Source organism: Loxodonta africana, chromosome 1, assembly GCF_030014295.1.
Source record: "Loxodonta africana isolate mLoxAfr1 chromosome 1, mLoxAfr1.hap2, whole genome shotgun sequence".
In the NCBI taxonomy this organism is placed as follows: Eukaryota; Metazoa; Chordata; class Mammalia; order Proboscidea; family Elephantidae; genus Loxodonta; species Loxodonta africana.
The window spans coordinates 5,398,482-5,421,780 of record NC_087342.1 but is presented as its reverse complement, the minus strand read 5'-3'; the positions used below and the strand labels follow the sequence as shown (position 1 = coordinate 5,421,780).

The 23,299-nt window shown below is 41.8% G+C and overlaps 1 protein-coding gene across 2 annotated transcripts in view; it reads left to right on the top strand.

Annotated features, from left to right (window-relative positions):
- The window catches only part of LSAMP (limbic system associated membrane protein), an 867,785-nt gene that overhangs the window by 791,079 nt on the left and 53,407 nt on the right, over positions 1-23,299 (top strand). For both annotated transcript variants that reach the window (XM_064284553.1, XM_064284506.1), the window contains exon 4: positions 20,960-21,094. In XM_064284553.1, the coding sequence (XP_064140623.1) occupies positions 20,960-21,094 (135 nt within the window). The remainder of the gene's footprint in view (positions 1-20,959; positions 21,095-23,299) is intronic.

Here is a 23,299-nt window from a genome sequence, read left to right as displayed (position 1 = left end):
TCCTGTTTTTCCAAATACCTCTTAACTTTAAGTTGCTTTATGATATTCCTATTGGACGGCTTCATGGAGAGAGGAATAGATTTCTCAATGACCAGGGCTTGAATTTGTGTGTGTGTGTGTGTGTGTGTGTTGAGGTGGGAGATCAAGAAACTGACTGTTTTGGAATTGCATCTTATTATGATTTGTGTGGATCCATGCTCAAACCAATCTTCAGCTGGCCACATCATAGCCCATGTAGTAAATACGCAGCCAATAATCCTCTTTCCCACACAACCCGTGAGAACATTCAACAAGTCTCTAGATAGATATTCCAATAGGTAAGAGATGAACATGGGACAACACTTTATCCTTATCCCTCGTGTGCAGAGAGTGCCTTGCTGACCTGCCTAATTCTAAACCCCAACCCTTTAGACCACCTAGGACTATATCAGGACAAGGGTATAGGTAAAAATAATAGTTTGGATCTTTAAAGAGGACTGAAGATTATCTCCACATGGCCAGGGATAACCACACCAGCCTTTTGTGAATCTTGACCTTTTCTATACCCAGCTACCTTTCCAATCATGTATTCATCTAGTCATTTATTTCACAGATATGTAAAATGACAGGTCACTATTATTTGCAGGATTGTTTTATGTGATATCAAAGCAGAGTCTTCCACTGAGTAAGCTTCAAACCAAACCAACCAAAATGAACCTCCGTCTCCCCTGACTGCCCACAAGGCTGATTTATTTCCTGGAGATATCTGTGAGTCTACTTCAGGTTTTTGTGATTCTGATAATGTTTTCTTTCTGCTCTTAATCTTCCTTATGGTCGGTTTTGCTTGATTTCTTCTTACGATCTCCCTGTGCCCTACTCCATTTCCTTCTTGTTTGCTTCAGGGCTTCCCCCTCATGCTTGCATGCATTCACTCTTTCCCTGTGGTCTCCTCTGCCGTTAACACAGCAGGTCAGACAGAGTTGCCTGAGAGCACTGCTCAGGTTGCCATCAACGTAAAGCCAACTGAAAAAAGAGATGATTTGAGATGCTGAATTTTTTACCTTGAAATTGCAATGTTTATTAAACTAATAAAAAAAAAAAAGGAACCTAAAATTGCATCAATATATGCTAGGTTGAGATATTGACATAATCAGGTTTAGCCTTCTGGAAACCAAAAGTATTTTTAACTAGTGGACAAGCAATGGGAAGCTAATGGCGTTCTGAAAGCCTAATAATTTACTGAACGTGTTCCCAAACCTCCTGCTCAGAACTTACCCAATTATCTCCTGAAAAACTGGATTATCATTGTTCTCGTCGAAGCTATGGATCAGCAGTTTAAAAGATCACCTAGCGTGACCTTAAATGGACCCAAAGACTTTTAGTGTGCCTTATACCTATTCAAGGGCTGACTTATCTGTATATTGTAAGCCATGACCTTTTTTCTTTTTTAATCTGCAACTAATTTCACATCAAGACTTAGATATTGGTGAGGATGATTTTCTGTTTTGGTGTTTGTTGCTCACTTCGTAGTTATCCCAAACATTTAGATGCACTAAGCCAAGGTTATATAAAATTGTGAAATCTGAATTTGTGAGCCCCCTTCTCCCCTAGCAGTGTCCTCTTCTTCCACTTTCCCAGAACCTCTTCCCACAAGTACCTATCCTGATAGCCTATAGGCTTAGAAGTCCCTTCAGTGCCAACTGAAAATTAAGACATTAGCTGATAAAAGATACAACAACTTTCATTAATGTTTGCATTGAAAAGGAGTCTTAATGGGAAAATAATTAAGCTTTAAGACTTGATATCTTTGAGGCAATTTATTCTGCCTGTCAACCTGTCAGATCTCACTGCACAGTCAGACCCGGGCTTTCATCATGTTATCTGCCTACACCTCAGGCTGGTCACGTATTATTTCCATGTATCTCTGCAACCAGGCTACTAGAATGTGGGGTGGATAGCTCAGAATCTACAAGCATGATCCCAAGAAATTAATTCTTTCATCTGCTTACAGTTAATTTACTCTTAGAGGATCTTTCAACAGTGGAAAAGGTCAGTAGCCATCCATCTGCCATTCCCCACAGTTACTGACAGCTTCTCCACCAATCAAAGGTGTTTTTGTAACAAAATGCATACACGATGGAATTAGGAAAGGCTATTTAGAATTTCTCTTCCAACTTTGTATGTAAAGGACCTATTCACTGTGATTTTACAATACGCAGGTCTAGAGATCATGCCAGGCAAAGCAGTGTGAACTGCATGCAGGTCAGAGAAGTAAGCAAACAACAGACAGCTGAGTAGCACAATCTAGGCTTTGGAGCTCTAGGTAAGCTGGGTGTTTGTCTGTGTGTGCATGTATTTCACAAAGAGACAGGCTGTGCCTCAAACACCCAGGCAGCCATTAGACTGCTAGGAATGAGGTACATACACCCACTGGCCTCAAACATTCTATGGGTGCTGCATTCGTCTGTGATTGAGCCAGACACACAAGACACGCAGCGTTGGCAAAGTGAAAGGCATTATTATTACTTATAGAAAACAAACAGTAAAAATAACAACAGATTCCCAGAAATGCTTACCCTACCCCAAATTACCCACGTCCATTCTGGGCAGGCACGCAGTGGTTCAGGTCAGCGGTTCAGGTCAGATGCTGTGTTCATGTCACCACTGGCTCCAGCTACCACCATGCTGCCTGAGGCTTCTTCTCTGCTGCTGGGCCTCGATGGGCCTTGCCTCGCCAGCAGGAAGACCCCTGCTTGGAATCTCCCAAGCATCTGCCACTGGGCCCTTCTAAACCTCTGCTGCCAGCTCCTACCATACCACCTGGGCCTGTGGGACTCTTTTGCCACCACGCTACCAAAGTCCATGCTGCTCAGGGGAAGGGAAAGTCCTGCAACACCTGCATGGGGCACACTCAGGCCTCTCTGGCCCTGTACAAGAAAGTATTACAACTCTTTTAGCTCCACTGGCAAATCTCCTGCCAAAGGCATCCAGCTCTTCCCTGCTGCAGGAAGACCCCTGCATGGGGTCATCCAAGTCAACCTCTGCATGGGGCACACTCAGGCCTCTGCTCAGCATGGGCAAATGTTATGGATCTTTCAACTCTGCTAACAAGCCTCCTGCCTGAAGGCACTCAGCTTTTGTTCCATGGGCTGGCAAGCCCATTACTGCTGTTTCTCACTGCCTTACACCATCTTCAGTATTACAGCTTTCTCTTCTGGGTCTAGGAGGTTCTCAGTAAAGGGACCCTGGGTCCAAAGGTTACACTCCACTCCAGATTCTTCTTGATGGTAGTAAGGTCTCCCAAACTTTTGGGGAACTGGCTCTTATATAAGCCTACTCCTTGTCAATTTCAAGGCATGGTCCTCCTAGCAGTACCAGGAACTGACCAGCCTTCTCAGTAGACCATAAGTCACTCACTTTGCATAGTTCCAGCCAATCACTTTGTGGGAGTTACAAGAGCATGGAAAGAAAGGCCATATAAATGCAATTAATTGTACCACCCTGGGAGGCAATCAGCATAGGAGAATTTTGTCAGAAACCTCGTGTCTAGAACGGGTAGGCAAGATGGAGCTCATTCACAGGAACAGAGCTGAGAGAGACTTGCTTAATACAGGATAATGGTTAAAACCACGAGTCAAATAGATGTCCTGTCCCTGCCATTTACTGTCTGGGTGATGCTGGGAAACATCCTTAACTTTGCTAAACTTCCGTGTCTTCATAGGTAAAGAAAGAGAGAATGAAGTAAGCCTATATAGTTCAATGAACTAGCATGTATAAAGAGCCCTGTGATACATAGTGATACCCAACAAATGGAGGGTGTGTTGTTAGCTCGTGAATGGGACTTTAACGTCAGGTTCAAGGTGGGATGTTAATTTTCCTAATGGTAACTTAACTTTTCTCTTCAATCATCCCTGACCAAAAAACAGGATTAATCGCTGATCACAAACCAAGGTAGGCTCCACGTGAATTGGGCTCACAGTTAGGAAAAAAAAAAAGGAATGTGCCTATGGATATCAGACTACTAAGATTGGAAGGATGGTTCTGAAATGTCAGTGTGCATCACCTAGGAGCTTTCTAAACATGGATTGCTGGTCCTCACTCTCAGATATTCACATTCAGTCAATCTGCAAAAGGGCCCACCAGCGATCGCATATCTAACCATCTCCCATGGTGATCCTTATGTAGGTGGTGTGTCCGTGAATCGCGCTTTGAGAACCACTGGAACAGGTGCTTGCAGGAACCTGAGATAAGCTGATCACTGCATGTGGGCGTCGTATTATCATAAGTTTTCTAAAAAGAAATTTGAAAGAAAAATACATTGATTCACATAGTTACTTTTTCTTTTAATTTAAAAAAAGGAGCAAGAGTTTACAAGCTCACCTGAAAAGACATTTTTTAATGGAAATATGTAATATACAGAGAACACGTACAAAGGCTATTGAGCAATGAGTTTGACAATATATTTGACTGAATTTTGTGAAACGCATAGGAAAAGTATTCAAAACAATAATTTTTAAACAGACTCTTTACACAAACCCCCACGTGTCTGTCAGTTTGTTGTACTGTGGGGGCTTGTGTGTTGCCATGATGCTGGAAGCTATGCCACCAGTATTCAGATACCAGCAGCGTCACCCATGGAGGACAGGTTTCAGCTCAGTTTCCAGACTAAGACAGACTAGGAAGAAGGACCCGGCAGTCTACTTCTGAAAAGCATTAGCTGGTGAAAACCTTATGAATATCAGTGGAACATTGTCTGATATAGTGCTGGAAGATGAGCCCCCCAGATTGGAAGGCGCTCAAAAGACGACTGAGGAAGAGCTGCCTCCTCAAAGTAAAGTCGACCTTAATGATGTGGATGGAGTAAAGCTTTTGGGACCTTCATTTGCTGATGTGGCACGACTCAAAATGAGAAAAAATAGTTGCAAACATCTATTAATGATCAAAACCTGGAAGGTATGAAGTATGAATCTAGGAAAATTGGAAATCATCAAAAATGAAGTGGAATGCATAAACATCAATATCCTAGGCATTAGTGAACTGAAATGGACTGGTATTTCCATTTTGAATCAGACAATCATATAGTCTACTATGCTAAGAATGACAACTTGAAGAGAAATGGTGTTGCATTCATCGTCAAAAACAACGTTTCAAGATCTATCCTGAAGTACAGCACTGTCAGTGATAGGATAATATCCATACACCTACAAGGAAGACCAGTTAATACAACCACTATTCAAATTTACGCACCAACCACTAGGGTCAAAGATGAAGAAATAGAAGATTTTTAACAGCTGCTGCAGTCTGAAATTGATCAAACATGCAATCAAGATGCATTGATAATTACTGGTGATTGGAATGCGAAAGTAGGAAACAAAGAAGAAGGATCGGTAGTTGGAAAATATGGCCTTGGTGATAGAAACAATGCCAGAGATCGAATGGTACAATTTTGCAAGACCAACGACTTCTTCTTTGCAAATACCTTCTTTCACCAACATAAACAGCAACTATACACATGGACCTCGCCAGATGGGACACACAGAAATCAGATTGACTACATCTGTGGAAAGAGACGATGGAAAAGCTCGGTATCATCAGTCAGAATAAGGCCAGGGGCCGACTGTGGAACAGACCATCAATTGCTCATATGTAAGTTCAAGCTGAAACTAAAGAAAATCAGAGCAAGTCCACGAGAGCCAAAATATGACCTTGAGTATATCCCACCTGAATTTAGAGACCATCTCAAGAATAGATTTAATGCATTGAACACTAGTGACTGCAGACCAGACGAGTTGTGGAATGACATCAAGGACATCATCCATGAAGAAAGCAAAAGGTCATTGAAAATACAGGAAAGAAAGAGAAGATCAAGATGGATATCAGAGGAGACTCTGAAACTTGCTGTCGAACGTTGAGCAGCTAAAGCAAAAGGAAGAATTGATGAAGTAAAAGAACTGAACTGAAGATTTCAAAGGGTGGCTCGAGAAGACAAAGTAAAGTATTATAACGACATGTGCAAAGAGCTGGAGATGGAAAACCAAAAGGGAAGGACACACCTGGCATTTCTCAAGCTGAAAGCACTGAAGAAAAAAATCAAGCCTCGAGTTGCAATAGTGAAGGATTCTATGGGGAAAATATTAAATGACACAGAAAGCATCAAAAGGAGATGGAAGGGATACACAGAGTCATTGTACCAAAAAGAATTAGTTGATGTTCAACCATTTCAAGAGGTAGCATATGATCAGGAACTGATGGCACTGAAGGAAGAAGTCCAAGCTGCTCTGAAGGCATTGGTGAAAAACAAGGCTCCAGGAATTGATGGATTATCTATTGAGATGTTTCAACAAACAGAAGCAGCACTGGAGGTGCTCACTCGTCTATGCCAAGAAATATGGAAGACAGCTTCCTGGTCAACTGACTGGAATAGGCCTATTCTCAAGGAAGGTGATCCAACTGAATGTGGAAATTATAGAACAATATAATTAACATCACATGCAAGCAAAATTTTGCTGAAGATCGTTCAAAAATGGCTGCAGCAGTATATTGACAGGGAACTGCCAGAAATTCAGGCCGGTTTCAGAAGAGGACGTAGAACCAGGGATATCATGGCTGACGTCAGATGGATCCTGGCTGAAAGCAGAGAATACCAGAAGGATGCTTACCTGTGTTTTATTGACTATGCAAAGGCATCTGACTGTGTGGATCATAACAAATTATGGATAACATTGTAAAGCATGGAAATTCCAGAACACTTAATTGTGCTCACGAGGAACCTTTACATAGATCAAGAGGCAGTTGTTCGGACAGAACAAGGGGATACTGATTCGTTTAAACTCAGGAGAGGTGTGTGTCAAGGTTGTATTCTTTCGCCATACCTATTCAATCTGTATGCTGAGCAAATAATCTGAGAAGCTGAACTACGTGAAGAAGAACGGGGCATCAGGATTGGAGGAAGACTGATTAACAACCTGCGTTATGCAGATGACACAACCTTGCTTGCTGAAAGTGAAGAGGACTTGAAGCACTTACTAATGAAGATCAAAGACCACAGCCTTCAGTATGGATTCCACCTCAACATAAAGAAAACAAAAATCCTCACAACTGGACCAATGAGCAACATCATGATAAACGGAGAAAAGATTGAAGTTGTCAAGGATTTCATTTTACTTGGATCCACAGTCAACAGCCATGGAAGAGGCAGTCAAGAAATCAAAAGATGCATTGCATTGGGTAAATCTGATGCGAAAGACCTCTTTAACGTGTTGAAGAGCAAAGATGTCACCTTGAAGACTAAGGTGCGCCTGATCCAAGCCATGGTATTTTCAATCACATCATATGCATGTGAAAGCTGGACAATGAATAAGGAAGACCGAAGAAGAATTGACGCCTTTGAATTGTGGTGTTGGCAAAGAATATTGAATATACCATGGACTGCCAAAAGAACAAACAAATTTATCTTGGAAGAAGCACAACCAGAATGCTCCTTAGCAGCAAGGATGGCGAGACTGCATCTTACATACTTTGGACATGTTGTCAGGAGGGATCAGTCCCTGGAGAAGGACATGATGCTTGGCAGAGTACAGGGTCAGCAGAAAAGAGGAAGTCCCTCAACGAGGTGGATTGACACAGTGGCTGCAACAATGAGCTCAAGCATAACAACGATTGTAATGCTGGTGTAGGACCGGGGAGTGTTTTGTTCTGTTGTGCATAGGGTCGCTATGAGTCAGAACCGACTCGATGGCACCTAACAACTTTATAGAAAGGAGCCCTAGTGGCACAATGGTTAAGAGCTCAGCTGCATTCCAAAAGGTTGGCAGTTCAAATCCACCAGCCACTCCTTGGAAACCCTATGGGACAGTTCTACTCTGTCCTGTAGGGGCTCTATGAATCAGAATCAACTCGATGGCAAAGGATTTACTTTTATAGAAAAGATCATGGACTTTTCTGAAGAGTGCTAAAGTAATTATGATCCAAGTGGCTTGCTTTCTAAATACGTGATTCTTGGATAGAATTGGGAGACTCTCAAATAATGGGATACCCAGTAGATATGCCTCACAATGACCAGATGTCTTAAACAACTTTCGACAGCATTTCCTAGGCAGAAATCCATTAGTGATTGAGTCTCAGCTAGCTACTCTGTGTTGTTGTAGTGAGATCCTTACATGGAAGTTATGGAGGGTGAAGGGGACAGACTTTCCAAGTAGAATGGTCAGCTCCCCAGTGTGAGACCAAATGGTTTCAGCACAGGCTTGAGAAGTTGCACAGCACCGTTTTTTCTATGATATAAACAAATGACTGAGTGTATTTAAGCGCTTGGTTGAGGTCCAGAGTTCTGTGATACATAACATGGAGTTAAAAAAAAGAAAAAAAAAGCCTGAAATTTTTGTATGGCTGGTATTAGTTATCACCTGATCTCCCCAACCCTAAAAGTTCTGCACAGAAACCCTATTAATCAAGTAATTTTAAAGAACTTATTTTGTGGCCAATGACTCTTTATGAGTGGGGGTGGCGGATGGCTAAGCCACAAGGCAACTTGAAAGTTCCCAGTGAGGAAGGAGGATAAGCTGAGTTCTGCTTCAGCTGAGGGAGTATAAAAGCAGAAAGCAACTACCCCCACTGACACATCACACCCCCTCACCTTTCCTGTAAGACTCATAGTTCATATCATTAAAAACACCCAGATTGGGATCATTCTCAGAATTCAGATTCAAAGAGATTGGACAATAGAAGAGCACAGAGATCTCTGGGTAATGTCGTTGGATCAAGGCTGATGATAGGCTATTGAAATGAATATGACAGAAACACAATAAGAAGGTTCCACACTTGGAAGAAAGGAGCTGGTGAAAATTAGGGGATGAATCAAGTGCATAGTTCAACCTAACTTTAGCCCCAGCCGGAAACTAGAGGGAAATCCTGGTGGCGTAAAGGTTAAGTGCTACGGCTGCTAATCAAATGGTTGGCAGTTCAAATCTGCCAGGCGCTCCTTGGAAACTCTATGGGGCAGTTCTACTCTGTCTTATACGGTCGCCATGAGTCGGAATCGACTCAATGGCACTGGGTTGGTTGTTTTGGGTTGGGAACTAGTGTGCAATCTAAATGCCAGTGACAATGACCAAAAAGCAAGAAGGCAAACTGATGCCACAGGATGGAGTGTAGGTAGAACACATGTGCATGTGCACAGAGGTACCTTCAACTTCAAGGTCAGCACTCTGAGTCTAGACCCCTCTCAACAGTGAGGAAAGAGCTTCTGACAATGGCCATGGCCAGCCTCAGTCTCACTGCTGAGTATTCCGGGCCTATAGGCTATACATAGTTCTTTAGTAGCCACAGCTGGGAAGTAGAGGATGCAGGCAGGAACAGACAGTGCCCACATACAGTCATTAAAACTCTGTATTGTTCATCTAATTAGAAAATTGTCCTGACTATATAATATCAACTGGCTTGGTACAATTCCTCCTGTCATTTGGTATGGGGCTCTTATTTCCCTATTAATTCTTCTTTCCTCATCCAGAAAAATCCCAGAGATTTTCTTTTTCATTATGAGAAACTCACCCTTAGGATACAGCCACAAGGGTGAGTGTGTCTTTCCCCTGTACTGAAGTTATTAAATTCAATTTCATTTTAAAAAACTTTTATTACAAAAATAGTATATGAACTATGTCAAAAATTCAAGCAGTATAGGGGAGCATAAAATGAACAAAATTCCCCGAGCACACACTTCTGGCAGCCCCACTTCCATTCCTAAGAAGTAAGACTGTTAACAAGGTTATACAGATGCTGTCTGTGGATATACAAGCGTTATCTCTTTAAACACTTTATGAGTATATGCACTTATGTGTGTATATAACTTTCTTGCACAAACAGATCGTATTATACATGCCATTTTCTAAACACTATGCCAGTACAACATTCTCTATAAATGTATATAATGCTAACTTATCTTTTAAATAACTGAATAGCATTATATTACATGGACTAATTTTTCCTGATGAAATGAACTTATATTAAAAGCGTAACACATAGTAAACACTTAATAAACCCTAGATATAACCATGTTAAATATTTTGTGGTAATCTTTTTCTTGCTGTGCATGATAGTTTGTCCAACTATATAGCATCCCTGGAAAATATATATTAGTTTTAAACCAAACAACAAACTCACTGCCGTCTAACCAATTCCGTCTCATAGCGGCCCTAAAGGACGCAGTAAAACTGTCCCGTAGGGTTTCCAAGGCTATAAATCTCTACAGGAGCAGACTGCCCCACCTTGCTCCCTCGGAGCAGCTGGTGGATTCTAACCGCTGACCTTTTGATTAGCAGCTGAGTGCTTTAGCCACTGCACCACCAGGGCTCCTTGTATTAGTTTTGCTTGTCTATAATTTTCATATGATGGGTACCATATTGTATGTATGCTGATAGGTTTTATTTCTTTCAATAAACATTTTGTCTGAGTTTATTTATAAATAACAGCTTTTTTTCTTTCTCCTGTATTTCTTCCACTCGCTGTTTAACTTATTGGCAGGCACACGTAAAAGCAACAGATATTTGTCAGTGACTGTTTCTAACTGTACTAGGAAGCCAGGTGCTGCTCTTCTGGTCACAATCTACTTGCACATATACTTTTAAGTGTTTAGGACTTTTTATGCTAGACATTTATATTTTGAATGGTTCGTCTTATGCCGCGTTCACAAGTACCTCATCCCCATCCCATTCCCCACTTACAAGGTTAATTTCTTCTTTTGACTTGGAGTTATCTTCCTCCAATTACAGAGACCTCAGAAAATAAATTAATAAGTTAAATTTTTGAAAAACTAAGTCTTTTTTTCTTTTTTTTCCTTTCGTCTCTATCCATTGGCTTAGAGGGAATCTCCACATCTATCTTCTTTAAGGGTTTCACATTCAACAGACACAAAAAACTCATTTTCCTATCCACCTCGCCCCATCTCCAGCATCAAAATACCATCCAGGACACACACTAATCAAGCCGAGAACCTGGGGGCCGCCCCTTTCCCTCATGTTGCCCTTTAATCAGAGGGGAGTGTGTGAAAGCAGCACCTTCCCTCTACCAGGCACCCATCAGGTTAAGACAGTTTTAGGAGCTTTCTTCATTTCAACACTTTAAAGCCCTGTGGTTGCCATTCCCCTTCCTTTGTATTTACAAAGAAGGGGAGGAAACGTCCTCACGCAGCACTTTTTAAATGAAATGACTTGTCAAGTGGGAGATAGTGGCAGTGATCTGAAAGGCAGTAAACTTAGCGACCCTCACTTGCGCTGACGGCCTGTCATGCACTTGAAACATAAACAGCAGTGGAGACAAATCGCTGCTGTTTGCCTATGAAGCTTTGGCCCACTGGCCTCCCGGCCTTGCAGGAGCTTGTAGGCCCCGCCTAGAAGAGTGCCTGCTTTCAAGATCAGCCTCGAGGCCTCCCCGTTCTCTCCCACTCTGCCTGCCTCTGTGGTGACTCCTAACACTGCAGCTGGGGTCCCTACCCCTCTGATCCATCTGACTCCCAGACAGGCTGAAGAACCAGCGCCAGGATTGTGGATGCTGGCATGCAGAGACCTTGAGCCCAAACTGAATCTTAGGGGTTCATTCCTACCTCATACATCTTGGTTTAAAAGCAAGAAGCAAATGGCAAGACTCCCTGCTGTGACTTGTGTTGATCCCTGAACAACCAAAGACCTCCCAGCTTATGTTAAATGGAAACATTCTAAAAACATTGCTTGGGTTTGTGCTTAAACCAGGCCCGTTTCGGCCTCACTTCCACCCCCTACTTTTCTCGTCATTATTTATTTATTGACTCTGAGCAGGAGCATTTCTCTAAATTGGATCAAGCAGCTCATTCCACTCTGAGCTTAGCTGAAGAAGTGGAGGAGGGATTTTGGGGTTGAGCTCAAATGAGGTCACGGCAGCCTGGGTGCCTGTGATAAAAGGGTAGGGGGCCAGCCGGGGCTATCGCCTGCTTTATTTTAATTACCGTTCAAAGGCTGCTGTGGCCGCCACACAACTCTGCCCAGCAATCCTTCTGCAGTGCAGTTGCCCTGCTGCGTTTAACACATTCGCTTACAAAATGGCAATTGATTTATGTGGCTCTTGAAAACAGCAACCGCTGCTCTCATCTCTCTTGATATTGAGTCCTCAGCCACGGCAGAATCGCTAATGACAGGTTGGAAAATGCCCCTACAGTTCCGATGACAATGGTGAAAGGTCTAGGTTGTTGCTGCCTCTGCCCAGCAATTCTAACCTCTGCCTCGCTCCCCTCTCAGGAAATGGTCTGGAGAACAGGCAAGGCCTGCATGAGTTTTTACTTCTATTTTATTCTCAAAACACTCTCCGAAGTACTTAGATGTTCTGGTTTTTTTTTTTCTTTTTTCAGCTTTACTCCTTTGCCACTCCTTCTGCTCACTCTTGAGGGGATACAAGTGAAGTAAGCCAGTGAGGGCTTGTTTAATGACATCATGCCACATTATAGAAATTTCCTGTAGTCCCTACTCTAGTGGTTTGACACATTAAAATCCACCTTTTCAGCCCATTTCATACCAACCCCATATTTCTGAGTGCCTTTGGAACATACTTCGCAAAATGTGATACCAGCACGTCAAGAATGGAACTCGTTATCTTCACTCCAAAATAGGCACTTCTGCCTGATTTCCCCAGTGGTACCGACAGTGGTCACATCCAGAAATTCACTGCTTCCAACCTATTCATTCACAATACATTTCTTCATAGCTGGTGGGCTACGGAGACTGCAGGACAGGTGAAGGTACAAATCCATGGCACACATACTGCTATTCCCTTCTCCTGGCTTCATTGTGGACACCGCCACTCTCTCCACTGAGCCCAGACCCTGCCTCAGAATCCTTCTCAACACACACTGTAGGCTTCACTGTCAATTGGTCAGGGTTGATGATGACTACTCGCCATCCTTGAAGAACCACCTCCACTTTCACAGTAGTTCCCAGGAAGGTTTATCTCTATATATGTTAGAACTGGTACCCAGGAACTGGCACCAAGAGTAAGTGGTGATTGTATACAAATGACTTCAAACAAATAGAATTTCCATGGGACTTCATATTTACACACTATATTTCCTCTAGAAAGGAAGAAAAAAGAGAGAGAGAAGGGGGAGAGCAAGGGAGGAAGGTAGAAGAGAGGAAAGATGAAGGGAGGAAGATTTAAAAATTGTCAAACAAGCACAGCTCCTGATACCTTGTGGGTAGTCAAGGCTCCTGTCTACCTTCAGTGGGATGTAGGTTTACCTAACATACCAAATCCAAAGTCCTCAAACCACCCCTCACAGCCCAGAGTATGCCCTCTTCTCACATTGTACTCCTCATTTCTCCTGTGTGGAGAACTTTATTACAGGTCAGCTAACCAGGTTGGCATGCCATTTTAGTTTTCCAGCTGATTCTCTCCAGGTGTGTTTTACAACTTCCTGAAGACACATTTCTTTCAGGAAGTCTTCCCTAACATGGCAAGTCCATTCCACACTGTTCCTCTAACAACTTTGCTGGCTGTTTGCACTCATGTGCACCGATACCTTTATATTGCTACTGTAGGGGTTTCTATAAATAAATGGGTGAGGACTAAATTTTTAAGTACTTTTTTTTTTCATTTATGACTTACTTGATTCTCTCAGTAAGGAAGTTAAGTGAAGTGGACAGGCTTCCTAAACAAAGGCTGTCCTTTTACCTTCCTCATTTTTAATTTATAACTGAGCTGTATTGCTTGGTAAACTCCCAAAGTCTCTTTTCAACCTCCCATTCTATACTCACAAGACAGAAACTGAGCAGACTCAGAAAATCAAGAATCCAGCCATCCATGGCATCTCCCTGCATTGTAATTATACAAGTGGGCAAGCCTACTGGGAAAATGGTCTCCAAATGTTCACAGGCCTGGTTCAAACGTCAGCTCACCCTTTACTACCATTATAACTTCGGGCAAGTTCCCTGTCCTCTCTAAGCCTCTATTTCCTTATCTGAGATCTAACTGAAGGTGATGCTGAACTAGTTGAGATAATATGAGTCCCCTACCACGGTACCCAGTAAGTGTTCAAAAAGTGGTAGCTTATTCAACAGTCACTCCACAATATTAATTGAACACTCAACATGATGAAGCATTGTGCTGCACCCTGGGGGTACAATCGGTGAGCAAAACCAAATGCAGTCCTTACTGTGGCAAAGTCACAGTACAATACAAGTCCCCTTTAGAGAACTGAATATAGGGGGAATTTTGATTTCAAGTCTGGGATTTAGAAAGGCAGAGCAGTTTCTAAAAACTGACACCAAATAGGGGGTAATGGTTACATATGAATAAAATAACAGCATGTCTGGGCCCACTAAGAAGATGAAGGAATGGCAGCCTTAGGTTGCATGCCAACTCTAGCTATGGCAGCTAGCTGATTTTCTGTAGGCGAAAACAAAAATGAAAGCCGTAATGAATTGAGTCTCTTTGGATGCCAGGAAAAACAATGCCAGAGTGTTTTTCATTTGGCCCATGCTCATTCATGGAGCCAAAGCCAGTTGTGAATCTCCCCTAGCATTGTGCTTGTCACTGGTTTCTGGGCAACAACTATACCCTTTGGGGTTGCAGAAGGCAAGGGGCCAATTTGCCTAATCCATACCCTGTTGTGTCTTACTATTCAAATAGGGAGAGTTCCTACAGCAAAGTAATCCACCCTTTTACATTGCATTCAGCTCAAATATCTTAATAGTCAGATTCATCTTTCTCTAGAGAACCCTCTCTTCTTTCATTTCCATTCCTCTAACACATCTTTAAAATTGTCCTCATTGTATCACTTCCCCCAGGTTTTTTAGCTTGTTTGGTTAATGGGTTTTTTATTCTCTTTCCTTCAAAACGTTACTCTTCCAGGTGTCTCATTATCTTCCTATGATCGATGCTTCTTTCAATCATGGATCATTTACTACCCTCGACCCCTCTCTTTAGTGATGAGAAGGGAGGGCAAGAGGTAGGAGAGGTGGTTTCAGCCTTCAGACAGCAACACTGTCAAACTCTAAAAGTTCTCTCAGGTGGGATGTGCAGCTGAGAAACAAGAACTTCAAAGATCTGGGGAGAGACACGGCTGGAAATACAAGCAGAATCTTATTGTAGGCATCTTTTCTAGATTTCTTGCATTTCTTCCTCTCTCTTTGAAGCATGTTTGTAAAGAATATGATGTGCAAAAATGTAGGGAAGGAAGCAAAAACAGGAACAGGTGAGCATGTTCTGGCGGGAGGGGGTGGGGGGCAAAAAGAAACATCTTTCAAGAACAGAAACTTGTTACAGCATTTGAAGTCAGCACAAGAAACTTCAAATGGCATCACTGACAGACGATCCTCTTCTCTTTTATTTTCATAGGTAGAAGTTCACAGCTTGCTTTTGCTCAGTCTCCTCATTCCCTTTGTCAACCACAGATGTGTGAAAACACACACACACACACATGCCCTGCAAGGAGAATTCCAGCCCTTTGCTTTTCATTACGCTGTATGTGTTTTTGTGTTTGTAGGTGATGGGTTTACAGCCACGTCAATGTAAATATTCAAATTCAGGTGAGTAAAAGAAATCCTGATCACATTTCAAAAACATCTGCCCTTCTGTGAAACAATGATCTACTGAGATGTAGTACTTATAAAACTTTCCCTAGCATGGGAAAAAAAAATGACTTGTTCGTTTCATAACTCATCAGAGTCCTTAGAATTCCATATTTCTAATGTCATGAAAATTTAGAAAATGTCCCCAAATTTTATTTCCTGTATCTCAAATTAAGGAAAAGAAAAACAGGCATCATAATGAGTATCAGGGTAGAAGTTTCTTTTTTTTTTTTTAATTCTAAATAGGGGACTGGTGATCATGTCCTGGGGAAACTGTCAAAAATAAGCCAGCTCTTTTCTGTGACCCAATATTGTGGGTATCAGTGAGTGTGCCTGCTGTTTCCTGGAGTCCCTGGGTGGTGTAAAACATTAATGCACTCATTTGGTAACAAAAAGGTTGGAGGTTCGAGTCCACCCAAAGAAAACCTTAAGGATTTGCTTCTGAAAAAAATCAGCCATGAAATCCCTATGGAGCATGGTTCTGCTCTGAGACACATGTGGTCACCATGGGTCGGAATAGACCCCATGGCATCTGGTTTATTTTTTTAATGTATGCTGCTTCCTAAATGTCAAAGTGAAAGGTTATATGTAACTAAATAGCTGTGTGTGTGTGTATGAAAGAGAGAGAGAAGCTCTACAGAAATATATTTAACTTCAAATGGCTGTTTGCATACAAGTGCCTGTTGACCTTGGGAGTCTGATAGACGTTCTGGGTATGAAATCTATAGGTTTCAGCAAAGCACTGCGCTCTACAGGCAGTGGGCTCCCAGCACTTAGGAGGTAGCGTCTGGTGTCCTTTAACTTGACTTATTCCTGCTGATCTGCCTCCACCTTGGGGAGAATAGACTAGAGCACTTTCTTCTTGCCGTTACTGCGAGGCCATTCTTTCTGACTTATGAAGAAATACTAAAAGAACTAATATGTACAACTTGTGTAAAGAGTGACTGAGAGGGGAGATGCTAACTATGTGCAAGAGTTTGAAAGGTGCATACACTGAGGAAGGTGAGAAGTTATTTAGCCTGGTAGCTGAATATTGCCAGGAGACACAAAAGCACATTAAACAACAGGAGATTTAGACTAAACACCAGATCCCAGAATAAATATAACACTCAGCAATGTGAACAAGCTTGTGGAAATAGGTTGAGATGTTTAAAATACCAGAATGTTGAAATTTGCATTTCAAGTAAACATGTATACAAGGGCAGAAAATAATAGATAGGAACAAGAGAAGGGCCCAAATTGTGGCCATAGGGTGTTATTACACCAAGGGATGTAAACAACAGGTTAAGCATCACATTCTAGGATCAGAAAAGGCCACAGTATGCCTGAAGCTTAAGATAGAGCAAAGGGAAATGATGCAGCACCCTTGGGTTGAGAGCAGCTAGTAAGTGTGAACTGAAAGAACTAGAGAAAAGGTGTCCCCATGTGGACAGGCACGTTGGGGCAAATGGAGTGGAGCAGGAAAACCTAAGTGCATTTTAGAATTTTGTGGCTCAAGATTTACATGGTTTACTCCATGCTTCGAAACAAGAGACTACAGTTGTCCAGATGAGAGGAATGGCGTCTTCCTGTTTCCACCGTGGACTCTGTTGGCATTTCCATACCTTTTTCTGAAACAGTAACTCCACACAGCAGATATGTGGTCAGGACGGATGCCCTCCTCCAGACTTGCAACAACAGAGTATCTATTTTTATGAAAATATTGAGCCTTCTACATTTGCTTGCCAACAGCTCCTTCTTCCCCACCCCTCAGGTATTAAGCTCCACAATGCCAATTTTTTACAGACTGCTGTAAAAAAAAATTAGCACAGCCCTTACAAAAATATGGGGGGCGGGGGGAGAGCAGCTGGCAACCAAGCATATTTGCCTAAAAACAAGCTACTCAGTGCACTCTTTCTTCCCCCAGGAAAATGTACTCTGTTTGTTAGGATACTTAAAAAGTAGTAGATTTATACACCAGCTTTTCTTACAGAAATACTTATCCACCTTTCGATACTTAGCACCAGTCTCTTGTGATATGTTGAGTCTAATGTAGTTTGTCTGCTTGTGTTTCTTATTTCAGTATAGCTAACTCAACAAACATACACTGAGTAACTAATCTGTGCCAAACCTTCTCCTAGTTCATGGGGATATTAGGAATAAGACATGGTCCCTGAAGAGCTTAGAGTCTGGTGCTTTAGTTCTGTAGAAATGGGAAATCTCCCATTTCCTCTCAAGTCAATATGAATTAATAAGAAATTCTCAAGTGAAGTAGTAAGAGAATGCCTTGTAGAAATGTTTCCTTTGGGCAAAAGTAGATAGACTAACAAGAAATGACAAAGAATGCCAGACTTTCAACTGGAGGACCCAGGGAGTAAAGAGAATGACAACAGGAAGAGTCAGAAGGTGGTGTTTACTATTTTAAATCCTTGTCAGGCTGGTTGGATAAGGGAAGACCATACAGTTTCTCTTACTGTATTTAATTTGCACCCTGGGACTTCCCCACCTACTAAAACAGCTACATAGACTATGTTCTACAATAGAAAGAGTTCTCAGAATGGAGGACCGTTATCACTGTAGCGGTAAAAGTGGTCTGTTTGCCTCAGTTGTGGGTTACTTAAGGGAAAATGCCCCTTTCATCCTAAAGTATGTTGGAGGAAATTCTTCCTAGAGACATGAGATCGAAAACTCAGCCGTGGAGGATCTGTTTTATTATATGCTCATGAGGAAAACATGTGATTATTAATGCCTACATTGACCTGTAAGAATCCCAGGGCACAACCCCATAAATATTACTTTGTTTTCTCTAGGTCATCTGAATTTCTACTGTCACAGATGCCATGTTTCCAAATTGGCAGCGCTTAGGTGGTGTTGCTCTGATCACCTTTCCCTCTTCTGGTTTATTACTTCTGGTATCTTATACCTAGCTCAGGCACCTCGGTTCAAAAACAAGAAGCGGTAGCAGTGGAAACAAATCACTGCAGTTTTCCCGCTAAGCTTTGGCCCAGGAGCCAACGTAGGAATTCATTGCTCGCCATTTCTACGTATTTTATGGGAACTGAAAAGAATTCCTCTCACAGAACTCAAAACCACCATACGGGGTCGCTATGAATGGGAATCAACTCAATGGCAACAGGTGTTTTTTTTTTTTTAAGAATTCGGTGTTTCAGCCATCTCTAACTAGGCTGTATTTGTCCTTGCTTTCTTTTATTTACCACCCTGTACATTTACCCACCTGGGAATGAGATTAGGGGATGAGAGAGGAGGACAGGGAAAGAATTTTAAATCATATTTCACTGTTTTCTCATTACAATGCACCATTATTTCCCCAAATCAATAACGTGGTCTCACAGTCTATGCTACCCTTGCACTCCAGGTTTTTAAAGGGCTACACTACTATCTTGGCCTGCAGTTCCCAAAGTTGCCATTAGACTTTGCAGCATTTATTTGAAGCAAGAAGGTTCTTAGCGTCAGTTAGTGGGCATGACTCTCAGTCAGGAAAGATCTTTTTTTCTTTTTTTCCTCCAAGCCCAAATCCTGCCTAGCAAATCCAATCAAGCGGAACATCAAAACTTTCTGAGATTTCTGTTTTCTTCCCTACCACATTCTATTCTTTGACGTGTGAAAACGTGGCTCCTTGCTTGAGTGTGGGGATGGGTAAAGGAAGAAACACAGACAGGAAATTAACCTTTTATGAATATATCCAGATATATACTTACAGACAGATTCTAAAACATTTCAGTAGAAACATGTGCTCGATAACGTGCAGGACTTCAGAAACAAATTATCTAAAATGACTATTGGTTTTCTTGTTGTTCTTGTTGGATTTGCAAATTTCCTCAAAACTAGCAATATTGACAGTTGGCAGTGTACTTGAACTTGAAGCGTTCCTGACAGTTGGGTTATAGAATGTTATCAAAGAAGCCCTGTGTCCTACTGGGAAACCAGTAAACGGGCTTTGCTGAATATTTAGACAGTGACTTTGTCTCTGAGCTGGCTGTCTGTCACGTTGATCTGACCATTAGGGAATATCCAGAAAAGGAAAACAGCTTGTGGCATTTGAGCAGGGCTATTAATTGGTACCATTTAGTGTGGGCTAAAAAAAAAAACAAAAAACTATTTTTAGTTTTTTAACCAGGAGTAAGATTCCATAATGGTGGCAGGACTGTGTTCTTTAACACCCTCCCCAGCTGCTCGGGAAACCCTGGTGGCATAGTGGTTAAGTGCTACAGCTGGTAACCAAAGGGTCAGCAGTTGAATTTGCCAGGCGCTCCTTGGAAACTCTATGGGGCAGTTCTACTCTGTCCTATAGGGTCGCTATGAGTCAGAATTGACTTGACAACACTGGGTTTGGTTTTTGGTTTTTTCCCGCTCCTCTATCCTTACCCAAGCAGCAGTGGAGTTTTGGGATGGGGTAGGGGGTGTTCAATTTAGCTAAAGTCCATAGGCCTTTTTAGTCAGGCTTTTCCCCTGTCTCAATCCTCTTCATCATCTCTTTCCCTTCTTTTTTTTTTTTCCTTACCCTTTCACTTCCTCTTTCTTCTCTCTCTCTCTCCAGATAGAAAGCCATATAATCAATGATGCTCCATATGGGGTGAATTTAAATAAGCTTGCCTGTATCTAGAGATTTTTTATTTTGTTTTTGCTAAAATGGACACGTCTAACTTTGTAGATCTTCCCTAAAAGGCCCTCCATAGCCCTAATCCCAACTTGTTAAACCCAATTCCTAGTTGACACAGTCCATCACAAAATCTACCATCAGTAGCACATGCTCATGGATCTGGTCCAGGGTCCGAAAGCCTCGAAGATGGTAGAGTTTGATACCGAACAAGGTTCACATGATCCTTGTGAAAAGAACCCCACGGAATCTGGAGAAGGATGACAGTGTCTCAGAAGGAAACCACTTCTGCACTTTGGTTGGAAGAGCACTTTATAACATGGTGTAATTAATGCTTCATCGGGATCACCTCAGAGCCCCTTCAACTTAGGAGCACCTCCTCCCACCCGCCACCTTGCTCCAAGTCCTTAACCAATGGCTGTGGACATACAAATACTCCGGCTTCTCGCTTTTTAATTAGGACAGCTATGAAGTGAGGCCTTCTCTGTCTACGGAGCTCACTGAAAAGTGAGCCAAAGTTGCCGCTGTGGGACTTTTCTTGGCACTACACCTTTGCTTGACTCCTTTTCCTTCCAGACTCCATTTTCCCACTATCCTACCAGTCTTGTCTAGGAACACTTCCTACTTAGTCATTTTCACACACATTTTTGTCTTGGGGTCTGCTTCTGTGGAACCTGACCTCAGGTGAAATATGTTGTCAAACTATTGGAAAGCCACCTGGATTTATTGCTTAAAAAAGTGAACTGCTGCATATTTTAAACTTTAGAAAATAATTGTGTCAACCTATATTTTTCAGGAAGAGAATTTGAGGGTGAAGAAGAATATCTGGAGATCCTCGGCATCACCAGGGAGCAGTCAGGCAAATATGAATGCAAAGCTGCCAACGAGGTCTCCTCAGCGGATGTCAAACAAGTCAAGGTCACTGTGAACTGTGAGTATGGCAGGAACCAGCAGGTGCTATGTGCCCAGGGCCCACCTCTGCCTCCAGTGAGTTCTAAAGATCCCATTAGCAAAAGAATGTTGCATTTTAAGCACACACTCTTCTGGTCAGGGATGCACATTTATACACTGGACGTATCCAAGGGCAGGATCTGGCCTTTTAATTTGATAAATCAACTCTACCAACCCATAATACATTTAACAATACACTCTGTCTTTTACTCAGACTACAGAACTAAGAAAACATGATCAGACGTCACTGGCATTTCTAGCTATCACTATTCTGGCCCTCTTGGAGGCCAAGGTCATACCACTTTGTAAAGAGAAACAATTTATATCTTCTTTAATTAGAATGTTCATCTTAATTCATTGTTTTTCAAAAAGGAATAACCCAAGATCATATTCTATCCTCCACTACTTAACTAATCGAACTTGAGAATACATTCAAGCCACTGTCCCCAGTGGCTAGCTGGGATGCCTGACAAGTTCCTTTTTGTTATCTATTTTTTCCAAAGTATTGGGCATTAGAAAGGAAGGTTTCACTAAGATGCATAGATAAGTGGGCATACTTTGAACTTCTCAGATGAAAGGATCTTTAGATGTAGTTCAAAAGTGGGGGAGGGAGTATCCACGTGGTATGTGTCACCCAGCAAAAGGAATAAAGAGAATTTGTTTACACTGTTCAGTTAGGAGTGGCTTTCTACATCATTCAGATTCAAGTTTCCGTATCACTCAATTGTGGCTAGTAACATGGACAAAGGGATAGACAAACACAGCACACACATACATACATACCCTACATACACACTTATAAACACATACCTGCACACATGTACACACATGCCCTACATGCACCCAAGTAAACACGTACACTGATATACACACACGTGTACATACATCCGTGTACATAATGTACATACACACACACAGGCACACAAACACACATGCACAGACATCTTAACCCATATTTGAAAGTATGCTTTAGTTACTTTCTGTCATTTTATGCCCTCCATACAGTCACCTCTGTCCCATGATTTTGTATAAATTCTCTCTAATCTTTCTAATAGCCTTGGCAGGTAGATATAAATGACTTTATTTTAGAGTTTAGGAAACTGAAGCCCAAAAAGATAAAACTGCCTTTCCAAATTGACACAGAAAGTTAAGAAAAAGAGATTCAGACTCAAGTCTGTTGGATTCAAAATCCCATGCTCCCAGGAAGAAGAAGAGGAGGAGCTGTCAATTCTTATGACCTACTATATGCACTGTGGGATTAAGGGATTTTCCACTCACAATAAGCACATGATATAAACATCATCGGTCCTATTTTAGCAATGTGGAAACTGAGGTTTAGAGAGCAGATGAGACTTGCCTAGGGCACCCCAGCCTGTATTTCACTGCACTGCTTCCTGACACTTGCTCTAGGTGGGCACCCCTCGAAAAGGAGCAAAATCTCCTTTATATCAAACCTAGAAGACCCCGATAGATACCACTCTGCCATTGACATTTATGGTACTCATTTCCAAGAAGCAGGGGCTGTGTTTGATGAAATCTGAAGTGCTTTTATCCCTAGTTGTCTACAAATTTTTGGTAATAGAGTTTTGAAATGCCAGTATTACTATTTTTTTTTTCTGCACTGGGCGTGTTTCAAAGACACATTAATGATCTCGATGTTATAAAATGCTTTAGGACCTCTATTTCACATGAAAGGTGATCTCCCTGGGTGTTTATATAAGTTTGTAATTAGGTTAGTTATCGTCTTTTATGTACACACAGCCAGGCCATCATCTTCCACCTCTTCCCTGATTTTGCAGTCAAGATTTCATTTTCTCTTAATTGACCTTCATCTTAATTAGATTTCTGAAAGTCCAATGATGAACTACATAGAAAATATTTATATTTCCATTGGGTGAAACATCAAAGAGGTCTAGAATGCAGATGGCTCCCTAGATCAAAGCTAGCCGCCTGGACCCTATTATTATTAGTGCAATTAGTCTGACATTGCTCCTTCTTGACTGTCCTCAAAGTGTAACTTAGAACAGCAGAAAATACTGATAATTTTCAAGAAGAGGCCTTTATGACAATATGAGCTTTTACTAATGGTAAGCGTACCACAGGAGGATATGGACAGACACTCAGGATTCTAAAAAGATACCTCAGAACAAATTATATGAAAATCTATAATGAGCTTAGTCAGACA